At 35.2% G+C, this 27723-nt stretch overlaps 1 protein-coding gene across 11 annotated transcripts in view; it reads left to right on the plus strand.

The window, feature by feature from the left end:
* Positions 1-27723, plus strand: part of PCYT1A (phosphate cytidylyltransferase 1A, choline) — a 90263-nt gene that overhangs the window by 41345 nt on the left and 21195 nt on the right. For 8 of the 11 annotated variants that reach the window (XM_077117989.1, XM_077117997.1, XM_077117992.1 and 5 more), the window contains 2 exons: positions 7402-7528; positions 21703-21802. In XM_077117989.1, the coding sequence (XP_076974104.1) occupies positions 7412-7528; positions 21703-21802 (217 nt within the window). In that variant the 5' untranslated portion in view covers positions 7402-7411. Of the gene's footprint in view, positions 1-5455; positions 5505-7401; positions 7529-21702; positions 21803-27723 lie in introns of all 11 variants that reach the window. The other 3 variants (XM_077117998.1, XM_077117996.1, XM_077118000.1) reach the window with 2 other exon arrangements.

The following is a 27723-nucleotide window of genomic DNA, read 5'->3' on the forward strand; positions in this document are numbered from 1 at the left end:
TTTAGCTGGCTAAGTTGAATCATATGACAAGATAGTGAGGTACTTCAACAAGTAAGTAGTTAAAAAGCAAAGTAAAGTCTTGGGATGGAAAGGAGGGTGAATTACAAAGTGGCATGAGGAAACTGCAGTAATGGATATGTTCATTATTTTAATTGTGATGCTTTCACAATCATATAAATGTTAAAACTCTTTAAATTTAAATGTGTGTAGTTTATTGTATTTAATAAAGCTATAAAAAATAAAACTAAAAATATAACATACACGCAGTAAGCAAAGGCTTCTGAAAAATTCCTGTAAACTTGTCTTTGGATGGTTTAAGTGTTTTTCTATTAAGCATTAAAGGATTTTAACTTGAAGTTATGGGAAATAACTGGTTGAAATTCAACATGAAATTTATCCCCTTGATTGAAACTTTTTATTATGGGACACAGGCACCCTTAAAACTGTGTTTTGTTCTATAATGAATGAAAAGTACAGGTATCTTTAAAATAGTTCCTATTTGTAATGTCAGAAAGGAGCAGAGATAAAATAATTGCTTCTTTGCTATTTAAGTTGAAAGCTTATCAGAAAATCCTAGCAAAACCACCAGATAGGAAAAATCTGCATCTGAACAGCTGACAAATCCACCAGTCTCTGAGTCATTCCAATAGCCATGTCAGTTCTATTTAATTGTACTTAGGACCTTGTTTACTTTAAGTAACTGACCTTTTATTCCATTATTCAGTTAAGTAGGCCTAATTTAATGTGCAAAAACTTAAGGAACCCATGCTGTAGAGAGAATATATTTTATAGAAGGAAGCTGCAGTAATGATGATGAGACTTAGCTTCTTTTTAAAAATCTCAGGTTTCTGAGAGACAGCAAAGTATAATGGTTAGGACTTTGGAATTGACAAATCTGAATTTAAATTCTGGTTTTCCCACTTATTTAGCTGTGTCATCTCTTGGGCAGGTTGCTTAACCTCCTAGGACCTCAGTTTTCCCATTTGTAAATTGAGACTAATAATACCTGCTTTTTGAGTTATAAGGGTTAAATGAGAATAATATATATTAAGTACCTTCCTCAGTGCCTGGCATATAGTAACTATTCAGAAAACAATAGCTGTTGTATGTCTGCTACTGTTGTTATCTCACTCCTTGTAAGACTCTTAAATTACTAAGTAGACTTCTTGGAATATATATATATATAGCATGTTTACTAATTTAAAAAGTAGGAAGAAAAGGAAATCAGTTTCTGGGGACCTCAACAGACAATCTTGTATGATGGCCTCTCTGTCCAGGAAATTGTCCTAGAGCATTTTTTATTTTATTTTTATTTATTTATTTATTTATTTATTTCTTAGGAATATCTTAACCAATTTATTTCATTAAAAATTTTTGTATGTATGCACACAAATGGTGTGAGAAAAATTTTTGGTACGTCTAATAAATGAAAAGGCTCCTTCGATAAGCATAAAATAGAATTACAAGTGATAAAGTATAGTGTCATAGCATTTTTTATTTTGAAGAAAAAAAAAGTACAGAAAAGTTGCAAGAATAGTTAAATGAACTCTCTTATGCTCACCTAGATGCATGCATTGAAAACATTTTGCCATAGTTGCTTTACCTTTTTAATGTATAACATAATGTACACATTCCAACTTTTTGAGGGGCCAGGGAGAGGCCTAAGAGTAAGTTGCAAAGATGACAACTCTTTATTCTTAAATACTTAAGCATGTAGCTCCTAAAAACAAGGACAGTCTTTTAACACAATGTAATTACCAAATTCATTGATGCCTATTACTATTTAATATGCAGTCCATATTCAAACTTTGTTGATTGTTTTAATAACTGTCTTTTATAACAGTTTCTCCCCCAATCTAGGATCAAGTGTTGCATTTTAGTTGTCAGGTGTCTTCAGTCTTTTTTAACCTGGAATAGTCCCTCAGCCTCTTAATGATTGACATTTTTTTTTTTTTTTGAGGATAACGAGCTTGTTGTTTTGTATGATGTCCTTTAATTGGAATTTGTCTGCTTGTTTCTTTATATTTCGATGTGGATTTTGGAGTTTTGGCAGGTAATGTTGGGTCCTTCTCAGTGCATTACATCAGGAGGCATTATTGGTACTGTTAATTAACTTCAATCACTTAGCTTAGAAATTTTCACTGTGACGGTAACTCTTTTCCCTTTGTAATTAATAAGTAATCTATGGGGAGATAACTTTGAAACTATAAATATCCTGTTCCACAGCAAATGTTTACCCAATGGTTTTAGAATCCTAAAGAACATTTTTATGTCATAACATTTTTTTAAGGTGAGGGCCTGCATGTGATTTCTTCCCCTTGATTGCAGGTTTCTTGTGCAATTAGTTTTTACTTTAAAAATGTTACAGTACCTCGTACGTAGTAAGTACTCAGTGTTATTAGCTGCCTGACCTTGCTCTGTCTGATACGAAATTGCTGATTACATTTCTCATAATGGATTTTGTCTCCTTATCCTGAAAAGAATTTTACAGATATTTACAGCAGAGTCCTGTGACATACAAATTATACATTGTCACTCTTTGGGACTGATTAGACATTCTTAGCAGGTCGGCAAGGTGGGAACAGTGGTACTTACCACTGGATATTTTGAAAGAATAATTAAAACAGTAGTGAAGAATAACTACTGACCATTATTAGAAAAACTTAATGTTAAATTTAGAGTACAATTCCTCTATTCTAATTTGCATTTGTGATGGAAGGAGTTTCTGGGTAATGTTCATCTTTCACTTTAAACTGACCTCTTTTTCTTCATGTCAGCTTTAAACTGATGTTTTTTTCATATCAACCTTGTAACTTAGCCATGACTCCTGGGGAGTCACCTTCAGTCTCTAAGAATTAGTCCAAGTTTCTTGTAGATATTGTCACATTGCCATGTGGAATTTAGCTAGAGGAAAGAAAGTAAGACATGATTGCAGTTGTTTGGATGAGCATCTCATTCAGGAGAGCTCATTATAGGCAATGAGGCAGACAAGAATGGTCCTCATTCTCTCTGGTATTTGTTTTCCTCCTCTGCTCTCAGATTTTTTTCTTCCGGCTTTCTTTGTGCCATATCTTTGGCAGAGATGGCAGTTGATCATTAATTTTCCCCTACTCAATTTCTGGCTGATGCCTATAATTTCATCATTATCAAGAGATTAATTTATTTGTGCAGATAATATTTCCCAAGAAAAATGCAGATATCTCTGTTGCAGTTGGAGGGGGGTAACAAAAGCCAATATCTAAATATGAACTATGGAATATTCAGAACTTCTCTATAAAATTTAGTTGCTAGAAGCTCTCTATTAAAAGGGACAGTAATAAATATGTTTTCCCTGGGAAAAGGAGAAGCCTGGGCGACGTTTTAAAAGTTGGGGACTCTGTACAAGCCACAGGGTCTTAGCACTCTGAGAGAGAAAAGGGAAATGAGCACTGAAAAAGGAAGGGGAAGGGCATTTAAAAGATATTCTACATACCACACTAATGCAAAATGTTAATAATAGAGAAAACTGTGTATGTGTTTGTGGGGGGGCAGTATATGGAAACTGTATTTTCTGCGTGATTTTTCTATAAACCTACAACTGCTAATAAAAAATTACGTGTATACATATATACAGATGTGTGTGTGTATATATATGCATATAATATATATTTATACATATATAAAAGAAATGCTTGCCAAACCCCAACCAAAACCATTCCTGCCAATCCTAAAGAATACCTAGGGTATTATATAAGATTTTACAAAGGTTCCGTGCAAACAAAGATTTCCGTGGGTAATTTTCCAAAACCTGCAACTTCCAGATGGGTCCCTGGACCAGATAAGTCCTGAAATGCAGATGGTCCAGCCCTTTCAGAACATCAACTAGTTCCATTCCCCTATCCCATATTATCAACAGCCCTTTCCAACATAAAAAAGTTAGAATGGGCGTAGCTGAAATACCCTAAAGAGTGGGAGAAAAATCAAAGGTGATGGTGAAGTTATGCAGAGAAGTTACGGTTTAACAAATGAGTATGAGTGTTGAATCATACTGATATTTCTTTTGGCCTGCAGTACCATAGAGCAGCTAGAAATAAAACCCTAAAATTGTGGAATTGTAACCCATACTGTATTGCTTTTATGTATATATGTTATTTAAAGAAAAGGAGTATTTAAAGAGAAGATAGGATTTAACAAATGAGTATGATTTATGAATCATTATATTGATAATTTTTTTGGTCTCCAGTGTCTTGGAGCAGATAAAAAAAAAAGAACTGTAACCCATACCAAACTTTAAAATCTGTTCTGTAACTTCTTGTTAAAATGTACTTGGAAATTTATTGGTTTTTTGTATATATATCACAATAAATTTTTTTTTTAAGTCAAAAAATGAGAGAGAAAAAAAAGATGCTATACCTACTCCCCAATTTTCACCCTGGTGGAGTGGTCACTGAAACCTACAGTGCATTTGTTTATGACATCCACGCCTTGTTAAACCAGGAATTGGAGATCTCAAAGGTTATTAACCCCTCCTGGGAAGCTGCTAGTTGAGTATTATCGGGCATTTTGCAGAGATACATTTGGTGGGGGGATGACTCTCGAATTTACCTGATCGCAGAATTTAAGAACATCTGCTTCCCTATGCCAGCATCGTTCTGAACAAGTGGCAGAAAGTTCCCATTTAAAACGTAACTGCTTTGGCTACATAGTCTCCCATGCCTAATCAACTAACATTTTCATTATCAATCCCTGGGCATTACTTAATTGAGAATATGAGATGCTGCCTGGCAGGTGGGAGGACTAGAAGACTTAAAGCAAGAGAGGTACTGCTGAGGGAGGGTCCTGGGGGTGTTAAAGACAAACTAGGTGTGCCTTTAATTTTACTAGGGATACCTATGCTACTCAAATTGTCTTGTGCCTCACTATTAGTAATATATAGTATTTTGAACACAAAATTATTATTTAATATTTCTGAAGGCAAAAAATAATATTTTTAAAGATGAAGGAAGAATAATTTGCCTAATTGTATGTGGTACTATACCAGGAATTATAGAAAGAAAATTAGAGTGATCCCTGCCATTTAAAGTTTGCAATCTAAGATCTTCAATGAGCTTTGACCAATATGAAGTTCTAAATTAAATTTTATTTCAGTATAGGTGTGCAGTTAATCATTCAAGCTAATGAGCCGAAAGTATGGCGTAACATAACGTTTGCATGTAATAGATGTTCATTAAATATTATTGACTTGAAATTAAATGATTGACATTATTCTAAATTAAAAAAAAATTATTCAGGTTAGGTAACTTTCATTGGTGCTGTACTGTGTTCTACCTTAAGATAGTTATCATTATTAGGCCAGAAGAAACAGCACCTCCCTTGTGGAATAGGTGTGGGGTTTGTTTTGTTTTTGTTTTTTGCCGAAAGTATTTTTATCTTGCATAATTTAGGAATTTAGATAATAAAGTACCTTTATTTTCAGATGCGTCTCTGTTACAGTGCGTATGTGTTTGATTGACCTATCTGGAAAGGTCAGTATGATACTGAGCACATTTAAAGTCTACTATTTTATTAGCGGCTGTAGCCTCTATTTAAATATGTATCATTGTTTGCAGAACTATCTTAGGTACTTGGTGTTGGCATGGAGATTTGGTCCCTCTTTACTTGTAGTGTTCTTCTTAATCCCTTCTGGATGATCAAAGTAAGAAGTTCAGTAAACAGAAAGAATTTAGATTTGGTATGACTTTGATGTTGGTGGAGAAAATAAGAAAACTAAGTTCAGTCCCTCCATTTTACAGATAGGGATAACAAGGGTACAATTTTTTATAGAAAAAGAACTGTTCTGAAGGCACTTAATATGGTGTTTGGTGTTTAATAGACATATTGAATAAATTAATAAGAGCTGTTTAACATTGAATTTGAATCTGAACTAATTTTCTGCAATTGTTCTCCTGAATGGCTTGTTGAGAACAAATGTCTTTGAGCCAGTCACTTTTTGACTTACTACTTGAGGTTGTACTTTGGTGTTTTATTAAAATATATGCTTTGTCCCATACTTGGATACTTTAATACTGTTCTGTAGGCATCTGAGGTATCTTTCTATTGGTCCATCTTTATAATGAGCAGCCCAATGTAGTTGTATTAGGGTGAGTAACAACTTTGGTGTTGGTGAATTAGAGAATACCCAGGGTTGGAAGGACTGGAAATAGAGTAAGTCTTAGGAAGGAACTCAGAGGCCATGAAGAAGTAGAGTGAACTGGTGATTGAAATATTCAGGAGAAGGTGAGAAGAGGCTGAAGAGAAGGCTATGAGGAAAAATGATTTGGGAAGGCAGGAACCATATATTGCATTTCTTTTGTATTGAATATAGTAACAAATAAGAGATGTAATAGAGGAAACAAGGGAGAGATACATTGATCAAGATTATAGACATCTATTAGTTAATGAATATTTAATTTCTTAATGTGAAATAATTTTTCCATAGCTAATTTATTCCACATTTGAAAATAGTTTTTTTTTTTTTTTTTTTTTTTTTTTTTTTTTTAAAGGAAAGACAGAGAGAAGGAAGGAAGGATAGAAGGAAGGAAGGAAGGAAGAAAGGGAAACATCTTTAAACATTTTCTTGTTTTATTGTATTCTGTTTCTCCGTTTTTTGTTACATGGGCTGGGGCCGGGAATCGAACCGAGGTCCTCCGGCATAGCAGGCAAGCACTTTGCCCGCTGAGCCACCGCGGCCCGCCCCTGAAAATAGATTTTAATTATGCATACTCTACAAATCACAGAGCATATATGTGCTTTCTTAAATCACCAGTGTCTAAACTTGAAAGATTATTTGCGGCTTCTTCCCACATAGTATTGCAAACTTATTTAGGATTCTTTTTGGGCAATGCTTCTCTATTAGCAAAAATGAGAACTTTTCTGACCTTAAAAACTGACAGGATAGCATGCTTAAGGGTAAACTGTGAATACCGTCCCTTTGAAAAAAAGAGTCTTTTTATCTGTCTGCACCAAAGTCATATCTTTCACATTTCCTTACACTTGTCAAACCTCCAGGTTTCCCAGGAATTGTATCGAGAGGCAGTAGTAAACTCTGTGTAACTTTCTTTCTCTGTCAAGTTATTTCAATCTTTATATGTAGTCAGGATATGAAATTAGCAGTTAGTTTACAGGCTACATTGTAGAGGGAATAATTTCTAAGGTCATATATTAATTGTGGCTGTTGTTCAATAAAGACAACTTTCTATCACAGCCTGTGTTTCATGAAGCTTTGTTGTTTTTATCTGATGCAATTGGCTCATTTTGGTGAAATGTGTGCCATGGAGTTGAGCCTTTGCTAAGTGCATCAGTGTTAACATCTTTGAAATACTGGTGACAGATTTTTTTTCCCATCCCAATGAGAAAGAAATTCTTTTTCATTTCTATGATCAGTTAAAGGAAGATGGACACACAGAGTTCAGCCAAAGTCATTGCAAGAAAGAGGAGGAAAGAGGCACCTGGACCCAATGGGGCAACAGAGGAAGATGGAATTCCTTCAAAAGTGCCACGCTCTGCAGTTGTAAGTAAAGAAGAGATTTCTTTGTTGGACACTTAACCTGGTGGAGGGAGGGTAGAAACTGATATAACTTTGATTATATCAATGTTACAAGTCTTCTTAAATAATAGAAAGAATGAATAGTAAGTGTATTGTCACAGTTCTTGGAAATCTTGTGCTTTCTTGCCAGATTATGACTTAAAGTTCAGTTGTAGAAGAATTACATCAGAGATTGAAAGAACATGTTAGAAAATTTGGAGGTTGTGTGTATATTAGGCTAGAGATCAAATTCAAACTAATGAAATAGAGAAACTGGGGCTCTGGGCAGTAATCTGCTCTTAGTATTATCCCATGCGTCCAGTTTTCTGTATCAGTTGTTTCTCCCCAGTCCTTTCCCTACTGTACTGCAGGTATATCTTAAATGAGTACTCTTTTCCATTACTGCCTACCTCATGCTACTTTATCTCTGGGACATCTTTTTACTTCTTAACCTACTGCCAAACCTTTGATGAAAGACCCTATTCCAAACTGCCCATCCAGTCTCAGCTTAGTTCTCTTTTTAAAGCTTTCCGTAAAGATTCATTTTAAGGAATACATACACGTAATTATATTTATCATTGATACACAATATTATTATGAAGTGCATATCTCTAATCCCCGTGACAGAATTGTATGTTCCTGTGTTTTCTTTACCTATACTGACCATTAGAGATTCTACCAGACTATCTCGTATCTTGATCTTTCACTGTAAAGTAGACTATTTATAGTTACTTTAAATTCCACCTGTCTTTTATTCCTCACTGAATTTTTTTTTTGCAATGTCTCATTGCTAAGATAAGTATCATTGTAAGGATGTAATTTTAGACCCTGTTACTGATAAGTGCCCAGAATAATTAAACAACAATACAATCCCCATCTGTTCTAGTTTGCTAGCTGCCGGAATGCAACACACCAGAGACGGATTGGCTTTTAATAAAAGGGGATTTATTTTGTTGGTTCTTCAGAGGAAAGGCACCTAACTTTCCACTGAGGTTCTTTCTTACGTGGAAGGCACAAGATGGTCTCTGCTGGTCTTCTCTCCAGGCCCCTGGGTTCCATCAACTTTCCCCGGGGTGACTTCTTTCTGTATTTCCAAAGGCCTGGGCTGAGCTGCAAGTGCTGAGATGAGGAATGCCGAGCTGCTTGGCTGTGCTACATTGCGTTCTCTCATTTAAGCACCAGCCAATTAAGTCAAACCTCACTCATTGCAGCAGACACGCCTCCTAGCTGACTGCAGATGTAATTAGCAACAGATGAGATTCACGTACCATTGGCTTGTGTCCGCAGCAACAGAACTAGGTATGCTCACCTGGCCAAGTTGACAACTGAATCTAACTAACACACCATCTAATCGTAAGAAAACATCATACAAGTGAGAGACATCCCCAAAACACCTGTCCACTACTCTTCAAAACTGTCAAGATCATAGAGAAAAAAGAGACTAAAAACCTATCACAGAATGGGGGAAACTAGCAGGCATGACAATTAAATTCAGTATGCTAAAAAAAAAAAAAAATCAGAATGGTAATCGTGCGTTGGATTCTGGAACAGAAAAAGGACATTAATGGAATAGCTAATGCACTCTAAGTAGAGTCTGGAGTTTAGTTAATAATATTGTGCCAATGATATTTCTTAGTTTTGACAAATGTGTCATGTCTATGTAAGATGTTAACATTAGGGAAAGTGGGTAAAGAGTATAGGGGAATTCTCTTTGTAATCTTTCTGTAAATCTAAAATTATTCAAAAATAGAAAAATTATTTTTAAAAACCTCAGAAAGCAGACAAACAAAAACAATACACTGCTTTGCCATCATGAGAGAGAGAGAGAAGCACTTAGATCTAGGGATAAGCAGCAGTCACCAAAAATTAATTTTGGAGACATGCTATAGTATCTGTCATTGCCACCTTAGAACGTTATCATTGCCTTAAAATAAATGAAACATTTTTATTCTTTGGGCTTTCTTTCTTTCTTTTTTTTGTATGCTGTTTGGCAGGGTTACATTTCATTCTTTTTCCATGTGGGTGTCCTGTTTTTGCAGCACCATTTGCCGAATTTTTGTTGTTTGTTTTGCTTGTTTTGGGGAAGTGCATGGGCCGGGAATCGAACCTGGGTCTCCTGTATGGCAGGTGAGAATTCACCACTGAACTATCCTTGCACCCCTTAGAATTTTATTTTGTTCTTTCCTATTCTTTATACCCATTATCCCTCGGTTGGTTCATTCTCTATTTCCTTCTTTTCTGGTTTATTATGTAATTGTTTAAAAGAATCCAGAAAGCAAATATCATGAATTTCTAGAACAAAGATGGCATAGAATATAAATGAATTGTAAATTTAATCATTGTTTCTCAAAATTGAGGTAAAGATAAAGTTCTGTAAAAGGTAATATAGATATGTTTTGGTTTGTCAAAATTGCCAAATGCATATTCCAGAAATGGGTTGGCTTTTACAATGGGGATTTATTAGTTTACATATTTACAGTTTTAAGGCCTTTAAAATGTCCCAATTAAGTCATCGAGTGGAAGATAACTTCTCTGAGGAATGGCTGCTGGTATCTGGGGTGCCTCTGTCATATGGGAAGGCACATGGTGACGTCTGCTGGTCCTTTGCTCCTGTGTTCTGTTGATTTCATCTCCTGTTCTCATTGGCTTTTTCTCTCAGCTACAGGGAAATGCTTGCTTCTCCCAGGGCATTTCTCTCTAAGCTCGGTTCCTCAGAGAAGTTATCTTCCACTTGATGACTTAATTGGGACATGTTAAAGGCCTTAAAACTGTAAATATGTAAACTAATAAATCCCCATTGTAAAAGCCAACCCATTTCTGGAATATGCATTTGGCAATTTTGGCAAACTGAAGCATATCTATATTACCTTTTGCAGAACTTTATCTTTACCTCAATTTTGAGAAACAATGATTAAATTTACAATTCATTTATATTCTATGCCATCTATCTTTTATCTGCTCATAAAGGGCTCCAGTAAAGGATTAAGACACACCTTGAATTGGGTGGATCACATCTCAACTGAACAACCTAATCAAGGTCCCACCCACAAAAGGTCTGCATCCACAAGAATGGATTAAAAGAATATGACATTTTCTGTGGTACATATCAGCTCCAAACTACCGCAAATTATTTGCTGGTAAAAGTGGCAATTTCAGATTATTATTAGACTCTTTTATTCTTTCTTAACATTTCAGATTTGCTGCAGTATTGAGAGAAGTTACAGAGCATGGGAAATTACAGAAACAGTGTTTACAGAATAGAGAAATTTAAATATCTGAAGGTATCAAATAAGGGCTGATAAAGTCCTTTTGTTGTTATAAGTTGCAACTGAGTAATGGAATTCTGTTGTTTAAAAACATCAAAGGCAAAACAAACAAAATACTTAAACAAAAAGGAATCTCTATTAGTGTTAAAAATTAATCCCCATATCTTTAAAAATAAATTGTACCCTTTATTAAGATAAAACCATTTTGAAAATAAGTACAAAAAAGTTGTTTACAAATCCTACTATTAGTCATTCTTATAAGTCATTTTAGGATTTTTATGAAATTTTAAAAATAACCATTTCAAAGGTTAACTAAAATTAATATAATTGTCAGTTAGTTTCATTGAAGCCAGTGTTTTGAATCAAAATACCTCTCCTTTTTTTCCCCTTCTTTTATGATCTTTTTTCGCAGTGATATGACCAAACTATATTATATCCATTGATTGCTCTTTAGTGGTTCTGGGAAACTAGTTAGGAATCATTACCTTTGTATCCCATTCCTCTTTCTTTCAATTATTTTAGGACATGATGACTTTCAACTACCCTGTATAAATGTGGCATGTAGTTCATATTGTTGCCTAGTACCAATTTATCTTTCATTCTTCAACCATTCAATTAATGTATTTATTGCTGCTATTTCTGTTTTATATTTTTTTAGCCCTAATAAAGGGAAACATTTTGTATTTTGTAACCATTGATTTAAACTCACTTTCCACTGGGTTAGTTTTGGAGCTTCCTAGGCCAAGGAGAAACATATTTAGACTCTGAGACAATTATAAGTTGTTCCAAACCAGCACTCTACTTTGAGCAATAAAAGCGACTATACTACATTAAAAGAGGAGTATGCTTTCAGGCCCAGTATTGATGATATTGGTGAGGGCAAGTCTGTTAGTTTCCTGTTGCTGCTGTAGCAAATTACCATATGCTTTGTGGCTTAAAACAATGTAAATATATTTTCTTACAGTTCTGGAGGTCCAGTGTCCGAAATGGGTCTCACAGAGCTAAAATCAAGGTGTTGGCAGAGCTGTGTTCCTTCTGGAGTTTTCCAGCTTTTAGAATGAGCTACATTGCTTGCCTTTTCCAGCTTTCAGAGTGTGCCCAAATTGCTTCCTTAGTTCACATCCCCCAGCCAGCAATCACATCACTTGGACCTCTGCTTCCATCACCACATTTCCTTCTCTGATTCTGACTTTCTCGCTTCCCTCTTTCATTTATAAGGACCTTGTGATTACATAGAGTCTACCAAGATAATTTAGGATAACCTCCCTATCTCTAAATCATTAATTGTATCTGCAAAGTGCCTATGGCCATGTAAGGTAACAGGTTCTGAGATTAGGATGTAGATATTTCTAGGGGGCCATTCTTCTTTTTTTTTTTTTTTTTAATATATTTTTATTGTAAACAACAACCAGACATACAAACAGTCTTGACATACAAACATTCTCGACATGGTTACAATCAGTGGCTCGTGATATCATCACATAGTTGTGCATTCATCACCATAATCATTTTTTGAACATTTGCATCTCTCCAGCAAAAGAAATAAAAAAGGAAAAAACTCATACATGCCATACCCCTTTCTCCTCCCTCTCATTGATCACTAGCATTTCTATCAATTTATTTTAACTTTTGTTCAGAGGGCCATTATTCTGCATATCACAGTAAGTAAGCTCAGAAAATGACTCAACAATTAACAAAACAGGGCATTAATTTCTGAATGTTTCTTAGAGAATTCAGATCAAAGAGATGGTGGTGGGCACCAATTCAGCACTCTCACATGGAAGAGAGACAGGTTATAGCCAAGTAGGTGATACTTTCAGCCAGTCATCATAGCCATGAGTAAAGCCAAGGAGTTCAGTCTTCTTAGTGGAGTGGGCTCTGAGAAGATTTAAACATCTTGCTCCTTAGAATCTTTCAATGCTTAAATTATTTTGCTTCAGATATTCATGTCACAAGTCAATTGAGTGACATGCTACCTGTTCCATATTCCTCATTGGTACATACTGGTTATTTAGCATGGTCTAGTGGTCAAAACTGCACTCACCCTAGAGGTGAGTCACTCCACCCTAAACCTGTACTTTCTATCTCTGAACCCTCCTTGAGCTCTGCAGCAAAAGCAAACAAGATTTTTTTTATAGCTTCTCTATTGAGATGTAGTCAACATATCATACAGTTCATCTCTTTAAAGTGTTCAATTCATAGTTTTTAGCATATTCATAGAGTTGCACAAATGTCACATTATCAATGTTAGAACATTTTTTATCATCCCTAAGAGAATTTTGTACCCATTAGTATTCACTCATTATCTTCTCCAACCTCCCCAGACCATAGAAATCTCTAATTTACTTTCTGTTTCTATGGATTTGCCTATTCTGAACATTTCATATAAATGGAAACATATAGTATGTGATCTTTTGTGTCTGGCTTCTTTCTCTTTACATGTTTTTAAGAGTCATCTGTATTGTGGCATGTATCTATTTCATTCTTTTTTTTTAATTGCTGAATAACATTTTTTTTATACCACATACCACATTCTATTTATCGATTCATCAGTTAATGGACATTTGGATCGAGCAAACAAGACTTTATTGCATGCTTGCAATATTTCAGCATGGCAGTAGGTGCTAGGGGAAAATAATGAACAAAACCACCTCTCTGAGAAATGTAAGCATAACTTAGAGCTCTGTAGCCCTTGCAGCTCATTAACTTTAGAAAAATACTTTGTAAGTTGGGAAAGGAATAGGAAGGGAAGGTTCACCAAGTATTAGGTAATTGAGTTGTAGGTCAGGAAAATATGAGAGAAAAAAAAAGGAAAGATTAAGGAATAATTTTATGGCTATAAGTAAAAAAACATTTATATAGATGTTTTTAAAGATACAGTCAAAAGGATCACAAAAATATTTACAAAGTGTAAGTCTTTTAACTTACTTGTATCTGTTGTAAGTATGAATAACTCACAAGATATCTAAACTCTGGGGAAAATTGGCCACATTTCTGTTATGGCTAAGTACATCTCACAATCTTATTTCAATATTGAGAACCTCTATCTGGCAGTGTCGTGGATTGAAGATGCAAAGATGAAAAGATGACCTTGTTCTTAAGAAGCTCACAGAGAGACAGGGTAAAGAGACAAGCAACAGAGAGAATTTCCAGGGAAAATTTCAAAGTATGAAGTTACAGGTGTCACTCTTCCTCCAGAAACACCTGGTGGACAAGCAGAAACTATCTGACACAGCTGTTCTGGGGCTCTGAAGATCAGGGACGCATTGTACAGCATCAGGGAAGAGCAGGTTAAAGAGACTGAGAAATGCAATAAAACACTGTGCACATCACTCCATGGCGATGGCCAGCACCCACCATCCACCCTGGAGGCAAATTACCTCAAGTCTGCTCCCTGGCTGTTTGCTGCAGAGTGAGAAGGACATGGAAGCCTTCCTCTCCAAGAGCAGGGAGGGGTATGGCCTACTACTGATCATGGCTTTTGATCAGCAAATTTAGACTGCTAGGTCCTGGCTCTGAACTCTGGTTTAACCCACCCCAGACAGGAACTGCAGTGGCAATTGTTGTACCGTGCCCCTGATGGGTGATGCTGAAGGAAGTTTAATGTCACACTTCCCACTTACGGCTACATGGAACGGTTTTGGTGGTGGGGTTTTTTTTGTTGAGAAATATCCACACACATGCAGTCCAACCATATTATATAATCATTGGCTTATCATGTTATCACGTAGTTGTGTATTCTTCACCATGATCATTTTTAGAATATTTGCATCACTCCAAAAAAAAGAAATAAAAAGGAAAAAAAAAAAGAACTCATACCCCTCCCCCACCCTCCCATTGATCAGTATTTCAATGTACCCAGTTTTTACCCTTTATCTCCCCCTAATATTTATTTTTTATCCCTACCCCCCCCCCCTTTTTTTAAACTCATCTGCCCATACCCTGGATAAAAGGAATATAAGACACAAGGTTTTCACAGTCACATAGTCACACTGTGAAAGCTATATAGTTATATAGTCTTCAAGAATCAGGGCTACTGGAGCACTAGAGTCAGATACAAAAAGACAGAAGAGAGAGGTATGGAGAAGAGTGTAGAAAGAAGGAAAATCAGATATGATATATATAATACAAAAGGCAAAATGTTAGAGGAAAATATTATCCAAACAGTAATAACACTAAATGTTAATGGACTGAATTCCCCAATCAAAAGACATAGATTGGCAGAATGGATTAAAAAACAGGATCCTTCTATATGCTGTCTACAGGAAACACATCTTAGACCCAAAGATAAACATAGGTTGAAAGTGAAAGGTTGGGAAAAGATATTTCATGCAAATAACAACCAGAAAAGAGCAGGAGTGGCTATACTAATATCCAACAAATTAGACTTCAAATGTAAAACACTTAAAAGAGACAAAGAAGGACACTATACACTAATAAAAGGGACAATTAAACAAGAAGACATAACAATCATAAATATTTACGCACCGAACCAGAATGCCCCAAAATACGTGAGGAATACACTGCAAACACTGAAAAGGGAAATAGATACATATACCATAATAGTTGGAGACTTCAACTCACCACTCTCATCAATGGACAGAACATCTAGACAGAGGATCAATAAGAAATAGAGAATCTGAATATTACTATAAATGAGCTAGACTTAACAGATATTTATAGGACATTACATCCCACAACAGCAGGATACACCTTTTTCTCAAGTGCTCATGGATCATTCTCAAAGATAGACCATATGCTGGGTCACAAAGCAAGTCTTAACAAATTTAAAAAGATTGAAATCATACACAACACTTTCTCGGATCATAAAGGAATGAAGTTGGAAATCAATAAGAGGCAGAGTGCCGGAAAATTCACAAATACGTGGAGGCTCAACAACACACTCCTAAACAACGAGTGGGTCAAAGAAGAAATTGCTAGAGAAATTAGCAAATACCTCGAGGCGAATGAAAATGAAAACACAACATATCAAAACTTATGGGACGCAGCAAAGGCAGTGCTAAGAGGGAAATTTATTGCCCTAAATGCCTATATCAGAAAAGAAGAAAAGGCAAAATGCAGGAATTAACTGTCCACTTGGAAGAACTGGAGAAAGAACAGCAAACTAATCCCAAAGCAAGCAAAAGGAAAGAAATAACAAAGATTAGAGCAGAAATAAATGAAATTGAAAACATGAAAACAATAGAGAAAATCAATAAGGCCAGAAGTTGGTTCTATGAGAAAATCAGTAAGATTGATGGGCCCTTAGCAAGATTGACAAAAAGAAGAAGAGAGAGGATGCAAATAAATAAGATCAGAAATGGAAGAGGAGACATAACTACTGACCTCACAGAAATAAAGGAGGTAATAACAGGATACTATGAACAACTTTACGCTAATAAATACAACAATTTAGAGGAAATGGACGGGTTCCTGGAAAGACATGAACAACCAACTTTGACTCAAGAAGACATAGATGACCTCAACAAACCAATCACAAGTAAAGAAATTGAATTAGTCATTCAAAAGCTTCCTAAAAAGAAAAGTCCAGGACGAGACGGCTTCACATGTGAATTCTACCAAACATTCCAGAAAGAATTAGTACCAACTCTCCTCAAACTCTTCAAAAAAATCAAAGTGGAGGGAAAGCTACCTAATTCATTCTATGAAGCCAACATCACCCTCATACCAAAACCAGGCAAAGATATTACAAAAAAAGAAAACTACAGACCAATCTCTCTAATGAATATAGATGCAATAATCCTCAATAAAATTCTAGCAAATCGTATCCAACAACACATTAAAAGAATTATACATCATGACCAAGTAGGATTCATCCCAGGTATGCAAGAATGGTTCAACATAAGAAAATCAATTAATGTAATACACCATATCAACAAATCAAAGCAGAAAAATCACATGATCATCTCAATTGATGCAGAGAAGGCATTTGACAAGATTCAACATCCTTTCCTTTTGAAAACACTTCAAAGGATAGGAATACAAGGGAACTTCCTTAAAATGATAGAGGAATATATGAAAAACCCACAGCTAATATCATCCTCAATGGGGAAAAATTGAAAACTTTCCCCCTAAGATCAGGAACAAGACAAGGATGTCCATTATCACCACTATTATTCAACATTGTGTTGGAGGTTCTAGCCAGAGCAATTAGACAAGAAACAGAAATACAAGGCATCAAAATTGGAAAGGAAGAAGTAAAACTATCACTGTTTGCAGACGATATGATACTATATGTCGAAAACCCGGAAAAATCCACAACAAAACTACTAGAGCTAATAAATGAGTACAGCAAAGTAGCAGGTTACAAGATCAACATTCAAAAATCTGTAGCATTTCTATACACTAGCAATGAACAAGCTGAGGGGGAAATCAAGAAACGAATCCCATTTACAATTGCAACTAAAAGAATAAAATACCTAGGAATAAATTTAACTAAAGAGACAAAAAACCTATATAAAGAAAACTACAAAAAACTGCTAAAAGAAATCACAGAAGACCTAAATAGATGGAAGGGCATACCGTGTTCATGGATTGGAAGACTAAATATAGTGAAGATGTCAATCCTACCTAAATTGATTTACAGATTCAATGCAGTACCAATCAAAATCTCAACAACTTATTTTTCAGAAATAGAAAAACCAATAAGCAAATTTATCTGGAAGGGCAGGATACCCCGAATTGCTAAAAACATCTTGAGGAAAAAAAACGAAGCTGGAGGTCTCGCACTGCCTGACTTTTAAGGCATATTATGAAGCCACAGTGGTCAAAACAGCATGATATTGGCATAAAGATAGATATATCGACCAATGGAATCGAATAGAGTGCTCAGATATAGACCCTCTCATCTATGGACATTTGATCTTTGATAAGGCAGTCAAGCCAACTCACCTGGGACAGAACAGTCTCTTCAATAAATGGTGCCTAGAGAACTGGATATCCATATGCAAAAGAATGAAAGAAGACCCATATCTCACACCCTACACAAAAGTTAACTCAAAATGGATCAAAGATCTAAACATTAGGTCTAAGACGATAGAACAGTTAGAGGAAAATGTAGGGAGATATCTTATGAATCTTACAATTGGAGGCGGTTTTATGGACCTTACACCTAAAGCAAGAGCACTGAAGAAGGAAATAAATAAATGGGAACTCCTCAAAATTAAACACTTTTGTGCATCAAAGAACTTCATCAAGAAAGTAGAAAGACAGCCTACACAATGGGAATCAATATTTGGAAACGACATATCAGATAAAGGTCTAGTATCCAGAATTTATAAAGAGATTGTTCAACTCAACAACAAAAAGATAGCCAACCCAATTACAAAATGGGAAAAAGACTTGAATAGACACCTCTCAGAGGAGGAAATACAAATGGCCAAAAGACACATGAAGAGATGCTCAATGTCCCTGGCCATTAGAGAAATGCAAATCAAAACCACAATGAGATATCATCTCACACCCACCAGAATGGCCATTATCAACAAAACAGAAAATGACAAGTGTTGGAGAGGATGCGGTGAAAGAGGCACACTTATCCACTGTTGGTGGGAATGTCAAATGGTGCAACCACTGTGGAATGCAGTTTGGCGGTTCCTCAAAAAGCTGAATATAGAACTGCCATACGACCCAGCAATACCATTGCTGGGAATCTACTCAAAGGAATTAAGGGCAAAAACTCAAACAGACATTTGCACACCAATGTTTATAGCAGCGTTATTTACAATTGCAAAGAGATGGAAACAGCCAAAATGTCCATCAACAGACGAGTGGCTAAACAAACTGGTATATACATACGATGGAATATTATGCAGCTTTAAGGCAGGATAAACTTATGAAGCATGTAATAACATGGATGGACCTAGAGAACATTATGCTGAGTGAGTCTAGCCAAAAACTAAAAGACAAATACTGTATGGTCCCAATGATGTGAATCGACACTCGAGAATAAACTTGGAATATGTCATTGGTAACAGAGTTCAGCAGGAGTTAGAAACAGGGTAAGATAATGGGTAATTGGAGCTGATGGAATACAGACTGTGCAATAGGACTAGATACAAAAACTCAAAAATGGACAGCACAATAATACCTAATTGTAAAGTAATCATGTTAAAATACTGAATGAAGCTGTATCCGAGCTATAAGTTTTTGTTTTGTTTTGTTTGTTTTGTTCTTATTATTATTACTTTTATTTTTTTTCTCTATATTAACATTCTATATCTTTTTCTGTTATATTGCTAGTTCTTCTAAACCGATGCAAATGTACTAAGAAACGATGATCATGCATCTATGTGATGATGTTAAGAATTACTGATTGCATATGTAGAATGGTATGATTTCTAAAAAAAAAAAAAAAAATGGTCAGCACAATACTGCCTAATTGTAATGTAATTATGTTGGAACGCTGAATGAAGCTGCATCTGAGCTATAGTTTTTTTTTTTGTTTTTTTTTCTCTTATATATTTTTGTACTTTTTATTTTTATTTGTGTTTTCTCTCTGTGTTATCACTTTATTTCTTTTTCTGTTGTCGTGCTATTTCTTTCTCTAAATCGATGCATATGTACTGAGAAATGATGACCATACACCTATGTGATGATATTAAGAATTACTGATTGCATATGTAGAATGGATTGATTTCTAAATGTTGTGTTAGTTAATTTTTTTAATTAATAAAAAAAATAAAATAAAATAAACAACAAAAAAAACTATATGCATTCTCAAAATATCAAATAAAAAGTTATTACCAATAAAAAAAAAAAGGAATGAAGTACTTATACATGCAACATATATAAACCTCTAAAACATTATGCTAAGTGAAAGAAACCAGACACAAAAGGTCACATACTGAATGATTCCTTTTATATGAAACACCTAGAATAGGCAAATCCATAGCACTGCTATCTGTTTCCCCCCAAACCTCAAACCCCTGGAAATCACTATCTACTTTCTGTTTTTATGTAGTTGCCTATTCTGGAAATTTCATATAAATGGAATCATGCTTCTTACGTATTATGTATTCTATGTAGTTGCCTGTCTTTATGTAGTTGCCTATTCTGGAAATTTCATATAAATAGGCAACTACATTTACATGAAATGGACAAATTCCTAGAAAGAGCAAATTACTAAATCTCACCCAAGAAGAAAGAAAATCTGAATTAGACCTATATCAAGTAAAAAAAATTGAATTAGTCATTAATAGTCTTCCCAAAAGACTTGCCCAGGTCCAGATGACTTCATGGATGTGTTCTATGAAACATGTAAGGAAGAAATTATACCAATACTACACAAAAGCTTTCAGAAACTAGAGGAGGAGGGAATACTTCCCAATTTATTTTATGAGGCCAGATATCAAAGCCAGACAGGAACATTACAAGAAAAGAAAATTGCATTCCAAAATCCCTCATAAAATAATATAGAAAAATCCTCAACAATATATTAGCAAATTGAGCCTAGCAATATATAAAAAGGTTTTTACACTATGACCAGTGAGATTTTGCCCAGGAATGCAAGGTTGGTTTAACATCCTAAATACAATGAATATACTATACCATAATTAACAAAATAAAAGACAAAACCATAATATCATTGTTTCAGTAGATGCAGAAAAAGGATTTGATGAAGTCCAATACCCATTCATTATAAAAATTCTCAACAAACTACAAAAAAGGGAAATTCCTCAACCTGATAAAGGGTATCTGTGAAAAACCTATAGTTATCATACTTTATAGTGAAAGACTGTATGCTTTTCCCTTAAGATTGGGAACAAGGCAAGGATTGCCACTTCTGTTCAACATTGTATGAGAGATTCTAGCCAACACAATAAGGAGGAATAAAAAGAAAATTAAAGTTGTCCAGATTGGAAAGGAACAAGTAAAACTGTCCTTATTCACAGATTACATAATCTCATATGGAGGAAATCTTAATAACAGAATTTAGTGAAGTCACAGGACATAAGATTGATATATAAAAATCATTTGCAGGGGGTGCAGGGGTAGTTCAGTCGTAGAATTCTCGCTTTCCATATAGGTTACTTGGGTTCAATTCCCAGCCCATGCACTTCCCAAAACAAAAATTCAACAAACAGTGCTGGAATAATGGGATAATTTATGGAAAAAGAATGAAATATGATCATACATTTCATCATACAGCATACAAAAAAATCAGTTGCAATTATGGGCACACACACACATACATACATCAGTTGCATTTCTATATACTAGCAATGAACAATCCAAAAATAAAATTAAGAAAATTCCATTTATAATAGCATCAAATAAAATAAAATACTTAAAATTTTAACATATTCTTAAGTCAGGCCAAATATGGAGGGGAAGAGTGTACCTACATTCTTATTTCAATTCTGCCTCTGAGTAGTTGTATACAATTCATGTAACTTCACTGAGCTTTGTTTTTCTCATCTTTAAATTGAGAATAGTATCTTCAGTACTACTTGCCCTACAGGGTTTTCATGAATGTTTATAAAGCATTACAGAGTGTTAATTGAATTTAATAAAGCACATAGAAGCTGTTTGTCTTCCCAGTCCCGTAGTTGAAGTATGAAACTGTATTTAGGAACCTTGGCAATTTTTCATGTGGGACAGGGTTGACTTTTCTGCCATACTGCAGTCACCATTATTCTGGACCAGTTCATTAGGACTCTGCTTAATCTTATGCTGCAATCACTAGCAAGACATATTTATCTTTCATGCCATGATTTATCCATTTTGTAAAAGGTTACAACTTTGACTTACCGTTTTTAATTAACCTTATTTTCCTTTTTTCTTCATTTAATGAAATCTTAACTGATTGTTCTATAAATTCAATGTGTGTCATTGAATTTAACTTTGTTTTCCTCTGATTTCCCTTTTAAGGGCTTGCGGCAGCCAGCTCCTTTTTCTGATGAAATTGAAGTTGATTGTAGTAAGCCTTACGTCAGGGTAACTATGGAAGAAGCCTGCAGAGGAACTCCTTGTAAGTAAATGCCTAATTAACCATACTGTTGTTTTACTATTGTTTTCAGCATTCCATTGTATTCATCCCATCTGCCCTGCTCTTCTGTTTGGGAGAGTAATTCTACTCCATAAATTTTCATTTTTGTTTTATTATTGCACACTTGCTCCCTGGGCTATTGTCATAGCTACAAGATACAGTGGAGCAGAGACAATAAGATATTAAGCTGAGCTGGGTTATAATCTTGTCTGTTTTTACAAAGATCCAAGAAAATGTTAGTCTGTCACATTTTTAATAGCCTTCAGAATTATCCCCACAATCTTCCATATTCTGTTAGTACCCTAGCTATGATGCCGCTGATTAATAGAGGACAAAAATATCTGAAGTTGGGAGAGGCCCACCATCTAATTTTATTTTTATTGATATTATAATCTTTGTGCTTATTCTTACTTTACATCATTAATTAGCAACTTTTTAAACACATAAATTATTAATATGTGTTCCAGGTAGTCTCTCTGTTTTGGGAAATTGGTTTCAACCATGAGTATTTGTTATGAATACAAAATCCTGTGGGCAGCTGTCCTTACTTTTCTATAAATTCTCCAATTCTCCCTTTTTTTTCTAATCCCTTTTTATTTCTTCCGATTATTATGGTGAGTCTTCCGTTTCCTCTATAAACATAAGGTTGGACTACTTACACCCAGCTAAGCAGGAGGTAATAAGAGGCAATTATAGCTATAAATCTATACATTTCCAGTATGTAGAAAATATTTGCACTTACGTTTAATTGTGCTAATATGTTTGCTTTCTATTGTAATTGAGGACTTGTTAAATATGAATAGAAATTAATGCTTAATGGTGTGAGACCAGAGCTTATGGTTTTGGTGTCCTCAAAAAAAGAGGCTAGGGCAGTACAACAAGGCTCAATAGCAGAATTCTCACCTGCCATGCCAGAGATCCGGGTTCAATTCCTGAAGCCTGCCCATGTAAAAGAAAAAAGAGGCTCATTCCAGAGAATGCTTTCCTTTTGCAAAAGAGTTTAGGTACAGCTTATGTTAATAACAACCCCTAATTTATGTTGTGATTTTTTGGGTTTGGCTTCCCTCACTTGAGTAATAGGTAGGCTAATGGGACAGGATAAAATAACAAGGATAACTCTGAAAACACAGAGGCTGTATGTAAGAGGCTGAAATGTGACAGGTCAAATTTCAAAATGCCAATTTACAGAACAAGGGTCACATTCATACATGTGACAGCAGATCCTGTTGAAGACAAGAACTTTTTACCTAGTCACTAGTGACACATATTCAGAATTCACTACATCACTCAGATCTAGTCAAATTAGTTATATTACCACCTTGATGCTAATTTATCCACATACCATTTATGGTATATAAGTATGTATATTGTTCCAAGTTTTGAAGCTTATAAATTTACAAGCACTAACTAATAAATCTAAATTTTAAAAAGTTTTAGAATAGAATTTTACAGGTAAATTACCGTTGAGATTATTTACTTTGTAGTCTCTTCATTATATACATGAGGTAAGTAAGACCCATAAACACTAAGAAGTGAAGACTGTACTAGTAAAACAGATAATTAGTAATAGGACTGTAGCTAAAATCTAGGTCTTTCTAACTCTGTGCTTCTTTCACTCTGGAGTGGTGCTGCTTTTTATAGACATGAGTTATATACGATAGAAGACCGTTGCCAAATGATTACATTCTGTTCTAAATATATAATCAGTAATTCACAATATCATCACATAGTTGCATATTCATCATCATGATCACTTCTTAAAACATTTGCATTAATTCAGAAAAAGAAATAAAAAGACAGCAGGAAAAAATTCATACATACCATACCACCCACTCCTCCCTTTCATTGATCACTAGCATTTCAATCTACTAAATTTAACATTTGTTCTCCCTATTATTTATTTTTATTCCATATGTTCTACTCATCTGTTGACAAGGTAGATAAAAGAAGCATCAGACACAAGGTTTTCACAATCACAGTCACATTGTGAAAGCTATATCATTATTCAGTCATCATCAAGAAACATGGCCACTGGAACACAGCTCTACACTTTCAGGCAGTTCCCTCCAGCCTCTCCATTACATCTTGAATAACAAGGTGATATCTATTTAATGTGTAAGAATAACCTCAGGATAACCTCTCGACTCTGTTTGGAATCTCTCAGCCATTGACACCTTGTCTCATTTCACTCTTCCCCCTTTTGGTTGAGAAGGTTTTTTCAATCCTTTGATGCTGAGTCTCAGCTCATTCTAGGGTTTTTCTCAATCCCTTGATGCTGCGTCTCAGCTCATTCTAGGATTTCTGTCCCACGTTGCCAGGAAGGTCCACACCCCTGGGAGTTATGTCCACACCCCTGGGAGTCATGTCCACACCCCTGGGAGTCATGTCCCACATAGACAGGGGGAGGGTGGTGAGATTGCTTGTTGTGTTGGCCGGAGAGAGAAGCCACATCTGAGCAACAGAAGAGGCTCTCTTGGGGGTGACTCTTAGGCTTTATTTTAAGTAGGCTTGACCTATTCTTTGTGGGGTTAAGTTTCATATGAACAAACCCCAAGACTAGGGTCTCAGCCTATAGCTTTGGTTGTCTACACTGCTTGTGAGAATATCAAGAATTCAACTTGGGAAAGTTGAATTTTCCCCTGTTCTCACCATTTCCCGAAGGGGACTTTGCGAGTACTTTTTTGTTCACTGTCCAAATCACTCTGGGATTTATCGGGGCATCACTCTGGACAAACTAACAAAATCTCATGTCCTCCTCAAGGTTCCATGTACTTATGGTGTTCAATTTAGCTGTCTACATAAGTTATATTAGGAAATTCACTAGTTGAAATATAAATTTTGTACCAAATAAACATTTTTTGCTTTAGTCTCACACATAGATGAAATTTTAAAATATTAATTACCATCTATTTTCAGCACCCTGCAGTAATGACATTCCTTTGTTTTTCCTCATGCAAAAACATTTTTTAAATTTGTGCATTTAGTCACTATCGTTGAACACTCTAGGCATTCCTAGATTATACCATCTCAATCTTTATCGTCTACCTAAGAATAACCTACTCTTGCTTTCTCCCTCAGACTTTCTAGTTCAACAGTGGCCTCTTCTGGCCATATGATTAGTATAGTGATAGGGAATTGAGATACTGAATTGGAGGGAAGGAGGCTAGGGAAACAGTGACAGGAGGTATATCTGGGGTTGGTCAGAGAAAGGGTTCAGTGACACATTTGGCCTAATAGGGGGTGATTAGCTACATTGGCAAACTGTCACTCAGTCAACAATGTTCTGTGCTATTATACCGTCCAGGAAATGTGTTTACTTAGCTAAATCTCTCCCTCACCTTACTTTATCCTTCCTGTGCACTAATAAAAAGAAACTAGAGCCACAAGAGAAACAACAGCAAAATGTTCTTAATTTTGATATTTTATCCTTTGTATTTTAGGATCATATAAATAAAGTAAGATCATAGTCCTTATGTATTTTCTAGGAAGTATGTTAATGACCTCATGGTTATGATTTCTAGGGTGTAGAAGAGAGATTATGCTACTCAGAATTTGTTTGTTTTGTTTTATAGATGAGAAAAGTAAGGGTTAAGAAAATTAACCCTTACACGGGGAAGGAACTAGTAAGGGTTAAGGAAGTTAACCTTACTCACAAGGGAAGGAACTGGTTGACAAGCTTGAATTAAAATCCTTTTGACTCTAAATACATCATACCATTTCTGTTTTTTTCATTGTATTGGTATATTTATTTTAGTTTTAAATTTTATTTCCTATGTTACAAAAGTAATATAATCCCATAATTTAACATTCAAAAAGTACAAAAAAAATATAAAGAGCAAAATGTCTTCCTTTCACCCTTATCTTGCAGCTGCTTGATACCCTTCTTAGAGGCAATAAGAAGCAGTATTCACAGTTTCTTGTGGATAGCTAAGCAAATAGGTTATATGCCCTTCCCCTTTTAAATATATATCATGATAGTTAAATATATCATGATACATTTAACTAGTCTTCCACTGAAATTTAGATTGTTTTCAAACTTTTGCTATTACAAACAATGTTGCAATGAATAACCTTGTAAACTATATTTATAAATATGTATGTGAAGTTCCTGGAATTGGAATTGCTGGGTCAGAGACTATGAGGATTTGTCTTCTGATAGATACTGCCTAATTGTCCTTCTTACAGTTGTTCTAATTTAGTTCCTAACTGTAATATATGACTTCTTGACCTAAAAGCTACTTATTTTGTGATAAAGCTGTCTGAAAAGAAAAGTCCATAAACCATTTAAGAACCAGTTTCTTCTTCCTTGACTCAACTGCCGTCAAGACAGGAGGGGAGATAGAGCTTAACTAATTCTACCCCAGGTATGGCATACCTGACAAGGCTCTGAACCTTTTTTTCCCAGATTACTGTTGTTGCTATGATGAAATAGTCCTTCCTTTATTCCATGTAATGAGAATGAATTACTAGGGCTCTTTAGATTTATCATTTGAAGCGTGATGATCCCTTATATCAATTTCATTCTTAGTGTGTTTGTTTGGCTTTACAACTTAATCTTATACCCCAGGAGATCATTTCCTGGCTTCTTTTTATATATGACTACCACTAAATTTTAGGTGACAATCAGTTCTCTATTATTTCACTAAAGGAGGAGAGGAAAGGAAAAGCTATAATGAAAAGTCCTAAGGTATTTATTTTTTATTTTCAAATACTAAGTGTTTTTGAAAATACACTGTTCTGTGAAAGATTAACATCATGCTCACTATGAAGGAGAAATGCTTAAAGAGATTGTGTCTGTTATCATAGAGTAAAAATTGAAGGGTGAATTTGTAGCTGAGAAGCAATAAATTAACTCATCCACTTGGCTACTTCCTTTCCATTTTTTCAGTCTTACCCTTCTGGATCACCCCTTACTTTCTGGTTAATAGTAGGGAGATTTATTTTCAAAGCAGAGCACTAGTCATGAGGAATCAAGGCAACCTGAAAATGAAAGAGCAAGCAGCCAAATTATAGTGGGAGGTTTAAACATGAAGTGAAAATGTAGATTTTGAAGTTCAGGAATTATCATTGCACAGCTCTCCCCTTTCACTTCTAAAATAAGTTTAAGATAAAGCAGTCATGAAATTTAATTGCCTTGATAATTTGGTACAACCAGGCTGTGTTAGTCAGGGTTCTCTAGAGAAACAGAACCAACAGGAGAGATCTATAAATATGAGATTTATAAAGGTGTCTCATACAACTGTGGTAATGGAAGAGTCCAAAATCCATAGGACAGGCTGAAAAGATGGAGGCTGCGATGAAGGGTCCAGTGAACTCTGCAGGAAAGGCTCACTGGCTGAAGAAGCAGTGAAAGACTCTCTTCTTCCTTAAAACCTTCAACTGATTGGATTATCTCATTGTGGCTGGCGTGATCATATATGTAATCAGCTGTAGATGCAATCAACTGACTGATGGTTTAATACACCAGTCTTTCCGTTTATCAGCCAGCTTGGAAATACCCTGTCAGGGCAGTGCTTGCCTAATCAAACAGCTGGGCATCATCACTTGGCCAAGTTGACACCAGAAGCTAAATATCAGATGGGCTTACAAAGGGGGTTAGTGAAGATGATGTCAAGAGAGTATTTGTATGACTGCGAGATTTCAAATAGAGTCAAGAGATTATCCTGAAGGTTATTCTTATGCATTATATAGATAGTTTATGGTGTATGGTTGTAACTGTTGGACTGTGTTCCAGTAGCCTTGATTCTTGAAGACTGTATAACTATATGGTTTTTACAATGTGACTGTGTGATAGTGAAAACCCTGTATTTGATGCTCCTTTTATCCAGGGTATGGACAGAAGAGTTTAAAAAACAAAAAAAAGGATTAAATAATATGGGGAGATAAAGGATAATAATTGGGTA

The sequence above is a fragment of the Tamandua tetradactyla genome, chromosome 10 (assembly GCF_023851605.1).
Source record: "Tamandua tetradactyla isolate mTamTet1 chromosome 10, mTamTet1.pri, whole genome shotgun sequence".
NCBI lineage: Eukaryota > Metazoa > Chordata > Mammalia > Pilosa > Myrmecophagidae > Tamandua > Tamandua tetradactyla.